At 52.7% G+C, this 10,999-nt stretch overlaps 2 protein-coding genes across 7 annotated transcripts in view; both read left to right on the top strand.

Annotated features, from left to right (window-relative positions):
• Positions 1–3,009, top strand: part of SCAMP5 (secretory carrier membrane protein 5) — an 18,897-nt gene extending 15,888 nt beyond the window's left edge. For 2 of the 5 annotated variants that reach the window (XM_077317316.1, XM_077317317.1), the window contains exon 6: positions 1–3,009. This exon is cut by the window's left edge and continues 408 nt beyond it. The gene's annotated coding sequence lies outside the window, so the exon portion shown is untranslated. The other 3 variants (XM_077317314.1, XM_077317315.1, XM_077317313.1) reach the window with 2 other exon arrangements.
• Positions 3,010–3,312: 303 nt separating this feature from the next.
• Positions 3,313–10,506, top strand: PPCDC (phosphopantothenoylcysteine decarboxylase). Of its 2 annotated transcripts, none has more exons than XM_077317318.1 (6): positions 3,313–4,615; positions 6,136–6,301; positions 7,720–7,815; positions 8,349–8,477; positions 8,837–9,005; positions 9,505–10,506. In XM_077317318.1, the coding sequence occupies exons 2-6, from the start codon at positions 6,173–6,175 to the stop codon at positions 9,588–9,590; spliced, it is 609 nt and encodes a 202-aa protein (XP_077173433.1). In that variant the 5' UTR covers positions 3,313–4,615; positions 6,136–6,172; the 3' UTR covers positions 9,591–10,506. The 2 variants fall into 2 exon arrangements, with proteins under 2 accessions (XP_077173433.1, XP_077173434.1); XM_077317319.1 differs by having other exon boundaries at positions 3,313–4,571.
• Positions 10,507–10,999: the final 493 nt, after the last annotated feature.

A 10,999-nucleotide genomic window follows, 5' to 3' on the forward strand; every position in this document is an offset into this window, starting at 1 on the left:
GCCCTTGGAGATAATATCTATATCTATATCTATTTTTTGCTCCCTTCCTTCTCAACGAAGCTGCAAGCCGACCCTGCAGGACAATGGTGTTTGTGCTGTAGTAATTGTACGTGTGTACTCGTTTGTTTGTTTTTTTAAATGCCCCCCCCTCCTCCCTGTGAAATTGTGCAGTGGTGGTTTTTTAAAAGTTACTGTGGTGGTATTTGTAGCGGGGACGGGGACGGCCCCCAAACGGCAAGCAAGCCCTCCCCGGAACGTAGCCCAAAACCGGCTGTGCTTCCGGCGAGAATTTCACCGCGTTCAGCTCGCAATGCCTCCAGTATTTTGGGGCAGCTGCCTCCCTAGGGCTTCATTCCTGGCTTTCCTCTTGGCAAGAGGAGGCCCATGTGTCCTCTCCTATTTGCAGGCAACTCCGCGGAGGATCTTATCCGTGCAGTTTTGAGCAAAACAAAATCAGTTCCCGCCTCCCTTTCCTGGTGTCCGTTTTCGGAAGGTGGGATTGCCGTGGGACTTTCAGAGATGGTTCTCCTCGTCTTCTCGCCGCCCGCCTGCTTTTCCAAGGGAAAAGTCTTCTCCTGTCCACACAACCTGCGTTTTCAGTTCCCTGCGGTTGTTGTGGGTCCTTTTCGTTCTTTTCTTTCCATTCCCCATTTAAGATCCAGGCGCCCGTCGGGTCTTCCGCGGCTTTCGATGGAGCGCGCCAGCGACTGTGGCACCTCCGTGCGGTTTTCCGTCCACCTCGCCTCACTGAGGTCAGGGCAACATTCTCCTTCCTCTCTGCTTCGTCCCATTGCTTCTTCCCCGCTGGTGGACCCCGGGTCACAGTTCTCTCAGAGCTGTACTCACAGAGCAGCTCTCTCAGAGCTCTCTCAGCCCCACCGACCTCACAGGGTGTCTGCCATGGGGGGGAGGAAGGAGGAGGGGTTTGTGAACTGCTGTAGTCAAAAGTGGGGGATAGAAAAGGAGCTTTTCCAAAGGGAAAGATTCCTAAAAACCCACTTTTAGAATTTAATGTCACTGTTTGGCCAAGAAGGAGCATTTGTTCACCAAAACCTTCTTTTGACACCGTAAAGCAATGTCTCGCCATTTTGGCACCGCGCACGTGTCTTTACCTGTGCGCTCGAGTTACCCCGGAGAAACCTCTTTACTGAATAATCCAATTAAACTGTGTAATCCTGCGAGGGATCAAGCTAATCTTATCGATGGGTGATTTCCAAGCTCATTCCAAGACACGGTGTTCTCCTCTTAACGTTCGTGCAGCTTTACCTTCCTTAAGGGTTCCCAACTTCCAGGTGGGGCCTGGGGATCCCCTGGAATGACAGCTCCCGTCCGGGCTACAGAGGCATTGCACCTTGCGGATAGGGATGCCAGGAGGGTGGGCTCTAAAGTATTCCATAATGAAGTAAAAGTTTATTTATATCCCTCCCTTACCTGAGGGGCAGGTAGCCACAGTTGTACATAAACAATAAAAATGACACGATAGCTGTCCTACAAACAATAATGAATATCAAAACCCTCGGATATAATTTATATTAAAATCAAATTATTCGTCTCTCTATTTGGGTAGCACCTAAAAACAACTAAATGCGTGTATTTTGTAAAAAAAATATCAAGCGTACACTGAATTTGTGAACGGGACTTCAGTTCTGGCCGTCTTTGACTTGCCTCGGTTTCCCTGCGTGAACAGCCAGGGGTCCCTGCAGTCTGAACCCACCTGCCTCCACAGGTCTCCTTTAGCTACCAAGCTTTCTGTTTTTGGAGCATCCACATGACGTCACGGTCCAGCCATAGGGAGATTCTCCGGGGCTTCCCCGTCCTTAGCCACCAGCGCAAACCAGTGTGGCATAGAAGTGAAGAGTGGTGACTTTGACTCTGAAGAGGCAGGTTTGATTCCCCGCTCCTCCTCCAAATGTAGCCAGTCTCAGTTCTCTCAGAGCTCTCTCAGCCTCAGCTCCCTCCCAGGGTGTCTCTTGTGGGGAGAGGAAGGGAAAGGTGGTTGAAAGCCACTTTGGAACTCCTTTGGGTAGTGAAAAGCGGGGTATAAACAAACAGCTCTGCTTCCGACTCTGCTGAGGTCCCTCCGCAAACCCTGCCCTCCCCAGACTCCACATCCAACGTCTACAGATCTTTCCCAACCCGGAGTTGGCAACTTGAAGGTCTAGCAATAATTGACTTTAAAAGTTGGCCAGCAGCCGGGCCCAGGGCAGGCGACGCATAGGGAACATGGCTTGCGCAGAGGAGGTCTAGAAACCTATGCCTTCCAGCTCACACTGCAGGGAAACCCAAGGGAGGACGGTCTTTCAGAAAGATCAAGCCAAATGAGGGATGCCAACCTCCAGGTGTTACCTGGCGATTCCACTTAGAACTGATCTCTGGAAAACCTGGGAAGGTAGATTGTATGGTCTCCCTCCCAAACCCTGCCCTCCTCAGTTCCATCCCCCCCTCCTCCCAAATCTAGATGGTTCCCACAGGGAACACTAGACAAACCATATTTGTGGGGGGGACCACAGAAGGATACAAGAGAACCTCCATATGACAATATCACAAGAATGCTCAACTCCCCCAACAAACTCCCATTTGAGCACAGGAAACAGCTGCGTGGAAGCAGGCGGAGTCCTGAAACCGTGTTTGGAGAAAGCTCCGAATCTCAGCCACGCTGCGGCCGAGGCTCACGGGTCCCCCCCTCCGACTAGCGGGGCTTTCTGACGGCTTTCGTTGGTTGGCGCCCTTCGCTAGATTGAGCGATGGAGGCTTTCTTTCGAAGGAGGGAAGATTGGGAGCTTGGCGACATGCCCGCTGGGGTCCTTCCGAGTTGGGCCGTCTTTTGGCGTAGCAAGGGGCCTGCCGTCGGTTCGGCTCCACCCCAGCGCAGAGATGGCGACCCTGTCCCTCGATTATTTTTGTAGACTTTCCAAGTTAGCTGTGGTGCCATAAGTAATCGGTGTACTTTATTGACAACGGAAGTTACAAACAACAAAACCACGTTCTGTATAGAAATGGGGAGGGCGAGGCGGGGGGGGGGGAGAACGGACTTTTAAAATATGGGGACCACTTTGTGATTATCTCGTCATTCTGTGCCGTCCCCAACGAAACTGTGTCAATCCGGAAACTAATAAACAAGCTCTCTCAGAGACGGTGCCTTCTGTTTGTCTCGTCTTGTGCTCCGAGCGGTGAAGTCAAGCGGAAGGGGGAAATAAGGGATGAGAGGGGGATGAGAAAAGATGGGCGTAGGAGGGGAGAAAGAGGGATTCTTCCATAGTTTCCAGGGACTGTGAGTTTGATATGGGTCGGATGCCGCTTACGCTTCTGTTTGTTGTAATCGGTGATTCATTTTTACTTGGGTTCAGTTTCATTTTGTTCAGTTTCAGTTTCATTTTGTTAGTTCAGTTTCATTTTGTTAGGTTTCACCTCAACTGTTCCCGAACACCAGAAGCTGCCTTATACCGACTTATTGTCCATCAAAGTCAGTATTGTCGACCCAAACTGGCAGCTGCTCTCCAGGGTCTCATGCAGACGTCTTTCCCACTCCCTCCTGTCTGGTCCTTTTAACTGGAGATGCCTGGGATTGCACTTGGGACCTTCTAAATGTCAGGCAGACGCTGTGCCACTAAGCCAGGGTCTTTCTTCAAGAAGCCCAAAGTGGCATGCTTGCACCCCCTCCTTTGTTCTCACAACAACAGCCCTGTGAGGTAGGCTGAAGACTATTGCTGGGTCTAATCTATCACTGTGCCCCATCTCCTTTATGTCCTCATGCCTGCTCCACCCAAGATCCACCTCCAGTTTCTGCAATATGCAATAATTTAGGGACCAGCACCTGAAACCAGGTGCACGCTGCAGCAAATTCACCCTGAAGGTACAGCTTTCAGTCGGCTTCCTTCAGACTTTCTATGCCTTCCAGTTCCAGCCCTGCAAAGCTGAACAAATAACTGGGAGCAGAAGAACAGTGAATGCATTTCTTAGATTTTGGACCTTCTGCGTGCCACATTGGGTTGCCAATCCCCAGGTGGTGGCTGGGGATCTCCCAGAATTACAAGCAGTCTACAGACAACAGGGCTTCAGGTAGGGCTGAGCAGAAATTCGGATTCAGGGCTTCCCAGGCACCCTAACTGCTGTGCTTCCAGCATCAGGGCTTCTCTTCGTCCCCCTCCAGTATTACCATCCAGGAGGGTCGGAACTACAACTCCCACAAGCCCAAGGAAGGGAAGCCGATCACAGCCTAGAGCGTCCCGTTCGTCGACTTCCGGAGAAGTGGAAATGAGCTGTCTGCCGCCATTTTAATTAAAGGCGTCGCTCTAGGCGTCAGCAAATCTATAGGGGAAAAAATCTTCCAGTTGAATCGAGCGGAGAAAGGAAATAAAAAGATTTGTTTGAGGTGTGGCGGGGCTTCTCAATTGATTTTAAAATTTCCACCTCCTTGAGAAATACCCAGCGCTGAACTACAACTCCCATAATGCTTCGGGTGGAAAGCCGGCGAGAACGGCCACAATTTCCGGCAAAGGGCGGATGTTTCCGGGATCACTCTGCGCCTGCGCATTCGCGACGGCGCGGTATGGGAGAGGAGGGAAGGAAAGGCAAGTCGGCGGTGGAGCCCGGTCGCGCTGGGTGACGTCACAGGGCACGTGACTATGGCTCTGTTTTTTTGGGGAGGGGGCGCGTAGTTGTGCTTTTGGTGAACGCGGGGGGCTTCATGCAGGTCAGGGTCAGAGGGCAGGGGCGTGGGGAGCCTCCTAGCATCAGCCCTTCCTCTGAGCATGTGCAAAGTGCTCCCCTGGATGCTGAAATAGCTGATTCCAATGTCTGAAGCAGCAGCACACGGTTCCCACGAGCATGTGCAGAGTTTTACTTGCCAGGAATTAATTGCTCTCCCATGTCTGGGCAGAGGGCAAGCATTTCTGGTGGGATGTAAGAGCAGAGACCCCCCTGAGCCTGTTTGCATTCACTGAATGGGTTTATACCCCGCCTTTCTCCCCCCCCCAGGCGGCTCGAGTCATTCTGAAGGGTCTGAAGATGAAGGAATTGAGTCAAGCAAATGCTGGTTAAACAATAGATATTTGTGAGACTAATAGGAGACAGTCGTGACATTGGAATTCAGCCCCTGGAAGCAGAGCTGTGTTAAAAATAACATTCAGTCTTTGAGTAGGGCCCCCCCCCCCTTAGGTAGAGGATATATATAAATACAAGCCTCTGGACTAAAAGCTTTCTCAGATAACCTAATGACCTGTTATAGATAAGGGGTCTGTCACAAAAAGCAGAAGGCCCCCAGTGTCAGAAATATAATGCAGTTAGATAGATGGGTGGTACAACCTGGTGTAGTGAAAGATGCCGTTAGAAGTAGTAAGTGCTGTAGGAAAAAGAAAGAGAATGGAAATACCTTCGTTAGCAGAAGATAGATTGCTAGAGAAGCAGTCAGCCTGGTTTATGTCATGGCTTATGTCTAACTCAGTTTTGACGTACATTGTGATCTGTGCTTAACTCAATGGACGGCATTGATAAGAGCGAAGTTCACAGTGTTACACGCAGAGTTCTCATCTCCCGAGTAAAATAAAGAGGCCAGGGGGTGCCTTAAAGACCAGGAAAACATATTTCAGTGTCAATTTCCACACGTCAGTACTCCCTGCCTTGGGTGCGAGGCATCATCTCTGTCCGAATGGAAGCTGAGGCCGGAATAAATTGTGTGCAAACCATAACTGTGGTGACGAAAGGGAACCTCCATGTTCAGGGGCAGTCAGCCTTTGAAGCCCAGTGCCAGGGGGCAAAAAAGGCCCTGGTGTCTCTGCTCTGTTGGTTGGCCCCTGTGTTGGCCCCTGTGTGAGGCAGGAGGCTGGACTAGATGGACCCCTGGTCTAACCATAAAGGTTCTTCTTAGGTTCTCATGAAGGCCTTGGCTTCTCTGCCCTGTGGCTGGCCCTCCAGAGGAACTGGTTGGACCCTGTGTGAGACAGGAGGTTGGCCTAGATGGACCCCTGGTCTGACCCAGCAGGACTCTCCTGGTGTTCTCCTGAAGGCCTCAGCCTCTCTGCTCTGTTGTTGGCCCTCCAGAGGAACTGGCTGGCCCCTGTGTGAGACAGGAGGCTAGTCTGACCCAGCAGGGTTCTTAAGTAGTAAAGGCTTTCTTTTCTCCTTCCTCGCTTTTAGAATGTGATCGTTCTCAGACACGGCCTTGGATCTCGCGATGCCTTTGCAGCCGCCGTCTCCCACCACTGCCACGCAGAAGAACGTCCACGTCCTCGTGGGGGTCACCGGAAGCGTGGCTGCCTTGAAACTTCCGCTTCTCGTCACCGAGCTGCTAAAAATCCCCGGAGTGAGTAGCCGGCACACAGATGGCTCCAGATTCCTGGGGGCTGTCACACTTGTTTTAAAATTCTGTTGTTTTAATTTATATGTTTTTTTTCCGGAGTACACTGCCCCAAGACGGCTGGGCCGAGAGGGACGGTCTTATGAATTGAATTAATAATTATTATTACTGCTACTATACTACTATTAATCTGGGTATAAGCATTTGTGTGCATGCAAAGTTCTTTAGATACAATGAAATGGGAGTGACCCATCCATTCTTATGCAACGTTTGATTCCGGTATCCCTTAACGCAGGGGTAGCGAACGCTGGCAGAGGCTCATGGGAATTGTAGTCCATGGACATCTGGAGGGCCGCAGTTTGACTACCTTAACGAGTCAACATTTTCATTACGCAGCGTGCTAATTTACAGCTTTCTTTACCTGCCGCTCTTCCCCAAATGACCTGCAGATGGCGCCATTGGCCAAGGCGAGCGAGCTCTAAGGTTGCTTTCCCAAGATTTTCCCTGAGTCAATTTGGTGAGAATTCAAATTTTATTTAGGATGGTCTTGAGGCTCCGTTGCCTTGAAGTCCAGACCAGTTTGGTGTAGTGGTTACAAGTATGGACTTCTAATCTGGCTAGCCGGGTTCAATTCTGCATTCCCCCACATGCAGCCAGCTGGATGAACTTGGGCTCCCCGTGGCGCTGATAAAGCCGTTCTGACAGAGCAGGAATATCAGGGCTTTCTCAGCCTCACCTCCCTCACAGGGTGCCTGTTGTGGGGAGAGGAAAGGGAAGGCAATTGGAAGCTGCTTTGAGACCCCTTTGGGTAGAGAAAAGCGGCAAATTCTCCTCCTCCTTCTTCATATCAGGAGAAAGCTGGTTATGGACTACTACACAGCATAATGGAGACGCTTACCAGTTACGCAGGCCTGACAGGAAGAACAACCTCAGCTTATGAGGTCACCTTCCCATTGGGTTCAACTCTGGGTGAAAGAAACCTGGAAAAGGAAATAAAAATGTCAAGAGTGAAGATTAGCAGGCAGATGCCTTCTCTGTTGTGGAAGCTGGGAGGAGCTGCCTACTTGACTCTGTTGTGTCTGTTGTGACTCTGATTCACTCAGCAATTTCCTTGTCTAGGCTGTTCCTGGAGTCTGTTTGTAACAAAACAGCTGTTTTGAGTTCCTCCGAAGGCTGAAGTTTCTCAGTCTTTCAATTTGTGATGTCAAATTCATGTCCATTTATTCTTTGGCTCTCTGGATGCCCACGGACTACCATCAGGCAGGCAGGGACTCGTGGGAATTGTAGTCCACGGACATCTGGAGTCACAGTTTGGCCACCCCTGCAGTCGAACAAAACGTTCCTGCTTCCCACAAGGTCAGCTGCAGCGTTCAGCGCCTCCCCTTTCCCCAGCCTTTATCGGCTTCTCGCCTTCCTCTTGCCAGGTGGACGTGCAGGTGGTGACTACAGAGAGGGCCAAACACTTCTTCAACCCTCAGGAGCTTCCGGTGACCCTCTACGGTGATGCGGATGAATGGCAGGTCAGTCCCCCAAAAATCTCCCCGTCAAAGAGAGAGACTGTTTGCTTTCTGTCCCCCAGTTGGCATCGGCGTTGGCCGTTCCTTTTCGGTACGGTGGCCCACAAGTCCAAATTCCCTCGGTACGGGGATAGGGCGGGATATACACCCCATAATAAATAGAATAGAATAAAATAAACCATTTCTGAACATCCCTTGCCTGGCTGCCAGGCAGTCCTCAGCTCTCCTGGCTCTATGACACCCCTGATGTGATGAATGAATAAATCCACCCAGGCTTTTGCACCCAAAGGTGACATCCCAGCCTTCTGCTCCATAGCTCCCTCTAACCCCCCTTCAGATTCGAACTCGAGACCCAGGACAGGTTTTATTTGATCAACCATACCCGCAGTGAGGAACGTACAACGTGGGAAATACTGTTTTCAGCGTCCGATTTTGGTTTCTGAATGACAGGAGAAGGCCGGAGGGGGGGGGGGGGCATTGGGGAAGGCCGCCTCACAGCCCTCTCTCAGGGGCTTCGCGGGCTCTCTCTTCCGCAGCTGTGGAAAGGGCGCACGGACCCCGTCCTGCACATCGAGCTGAGGCGCTGGGCGGACCTGATGCTGGTGGCGCCTCTGGACGCCAACACCCTGGCCAAGATCGCCAACGGCATCTGCGACAACTTGCTGGTGAGTCCCTTGAGGCGTCGGGAGCCCCTGCTGCGGAATGATGTTGGGCTAGTCGCAGTTCTCTCAGAGCTCTCTCGGCCTTACCTGCCTCACAGAGCGATTGTTTTGGGGAGAGGAAGGAAAGGTGATTGGAAAACACGTCGGGACACAGGAGGCCTGCTGGGGGAGCTTGGGCCAGTCGCAGTTCTCCCAGAGCTCGCTCAGCCTCACACAGTATCTCACACAGAGAAGGCGATTTGAGCGGGTAATGAAAAGCGGGGCATAAAAACCAGCTCTTCTTCTCATTTGCGGGAAGAAAGGAAACATCTGCATGCCAGGAGAGTCTGGCCCGGCCTTTGACGCCCTCCCTTCTCTTGCAGACCTGCGTTGTTCGGGCCTGGGATCTCAGCAAGCCGCTGCTCTTCTGCCCCGCCATGAACACAGCCATGTGGGGGCACCCAATCACAGCACAGCAAGTGGAGCTGCTCAAGAGTTTCGGCTACGCGGAGATCCCTTGCATCGCGAAGAAGCTGGTGTGCGGAGATGAAGGTCAGTCTTGCCACTCGGAAGCTTGGATCCTGACGGACGGGTTAGGGCGGAACTGTGCCCAAACCCCACTTCATCAGATACGTGAAGCGTTACGCTTGCTTGGTGCATCTATGGATGTTCAAGGGCGCAAATGGGCAGAATACGATGGGATGCTAATAAATGAGAGCCAGAGTGGGGGTGGCGGTTAATGTCTTTGTCTAGGACAGGGGTGGACAAACTGTGGTTCTCCTGATGCTTGTAGACTACAATTCCCATGAGCCCCTGCCTGCAGGGTCAGAGTCCCAGATCAAGGCCTTCCCCATCCCCTCCTGCCTGGTCCTTTAACTGGAGATGCCGGGGATTGAACCTGGGACCTTCTGCAGGCCAAGCAGAGGCTCTGCCATTGAGCCACAGCCTCTCCCATGAATAAAGCTCCGCTAGTGGGTGGCAGTCGAAGGTGAGGCCAGACACTTCTCCCAGGAGTGCTGGATCTTCACCCTGTTCTGTTCTTGCCAATCAGGTCTTGGCGCCATGGCCGAAGTCCCGACCATTGCGGGGGAAGTGAAGACCATCCTAGCAGAGCGGGGCTTGCTGGCGCGGAGATGACCCTCCTGGAGCGGATTGCGCTTCCCCCTCCTTCTGGACGGCTGCTGAGAAGCCAGGGAAGGTGACGTGGCCGCGTGGAATCCAGTCGCCCTAAATTGCTTGGACCGGAGCCAATTTTGGGGGGCGTCGGGCGTCCCCGGATGGCGCAGTCCTCTTTCTCTCCCGGAGGTGGGAGTTGTGATTGCTCAGGAATCTTTTGCCGGCGGGAGAGGGACAGATCCGTGAAACGGCGTGTGGGTGCGGGGAGGACTCCATTCCTAAAATTTCCGTCCCTCGAGAAGCGTGTCTGTTGTCTGAGGCCTTGTACAGCTACACACGCTCAGAGAAGGGGCCAAAAAGAGCCAAGAGTCCAGCAGGCCCGGCCTGAATTGTTTGCAGGGGATGAGCCTCTGTGGATCAACCCCCTTCTTCAGATATCTGAGTAGAGCCAAGAAGCCAGGAGCAAGTCAAACTGAATTTGCAGCTTTTGTGAGTCACTGCTGAAGTTTATCCCCTGCTACACATTTTGTTTGTCTTTCAGTTGCTCCCTTGTCCTGGCTCTTCTGTGCTGGGGATTGAACCTGGGACCTTCTGCCTGCCAAGCTGAGGCTCTACCACTAATCCAGGGTCCCAGATCAAGGTCTTTCCCGTCCCCTCCTGCCTGGTCCTTTTTAACCGGAGTTGCCGGGGATTGAACCGGGGACCTTCTGCATGCCAAGCAGAGGCTCCTCCCCTGAGCCCTGGCTCCACCCCTCGCTTTCTCCCCCTCCAAGCCAAAGTCCAGCAGCGTCTCGGAAAGGATGAGGCCTACTAAGGCCTCTCCCTCCTGCCCATCTCAGTTCTGGGCTCCGTAACTCAGGAAGGGGTTAAAGAAGCAAGCCAGAAATCCGAGCCCTGGGAATTCTTCCCCTAAGAAATAAATCTTTCAAAAGCTGGAGTGTGGGGGCCCTGTTTAAAATTTAACAGCTTGTTCCGTGGGAGATGGGAAAGCCTCCCGCACTATCCGGCCCTCGAGGGAACCCCGGGTCACTCTGCCTCTTTGATCCAGGCCCGGCACGCCTCTGGGAGGGAGACGTCAGGGCAGGTCAGCCCGCTGGGCTCGTAAACACGACCTCGGTTTTGCTGACAGATCTCAGAGCAGGATCCTTTCCCCCTCCCCGTTGCTGAACAGGGCCCATTCAAACACGGCCGTCCAGCACGGGATGTCCACGCTGAGCGTCCGGCGACCTTTGGACCACGGTGCGGCCGAACCACATGTAGCCCTGAGAACACAAAAGCCGCGTTGAGCTTTGGTGGGCCTTGACGTTTTCGGAGGCAGCGGCTCTTGTGAAGCCCGGGGACCTGGCACAGCAGGCCAGAAGGTGCCCCTTCTCTTCCAGCATTTGGGATCTGTGGGCTGTGAGGGCCCCGCCTCTGCCCCACCTTGATTC

The sequence above is a fragment of the Paroedura picta genome, chromosome 18 (genome assembly GCF_049243985.1).
Source record: "Paroedura picta isolate Pp20150507F chromosome 18, Ppicta_v3.0, whole genome shotgun sequence".
In the NCBI taxonomy this organism is placed as follows: Eukaryota; Metazoa; Chordata; class Lepidosauria; order Squamata; family Gekkonidae; genus Paroedura; species Paroedura picta.

Bases quoted from the DNA above. Each gene is read 5' to 3' on its own strand.
- PPCDC (XM_077317318.1), top strand. From the start codon at position 6,173: ATGCCTTTGCAGCCGCCGTCTCCCACCACTGCCACGCAGAAGAACGTC. The intron at 7,816-8,348 runs GTCAGTCCCCCA...TCTCTTCCGCAG, and splicing joins GTGATGCGGATGAATGGCAG to CTGTGGAAAGGGCGCACGGA. The intron at 8,478-8,836 runs GTGAGTCCCTTG...CTTCTCTTGCAG, and splicing joins GCATCTGCGACAACTTGCTG to ACCTGCGTTGTTCGGGCCTG.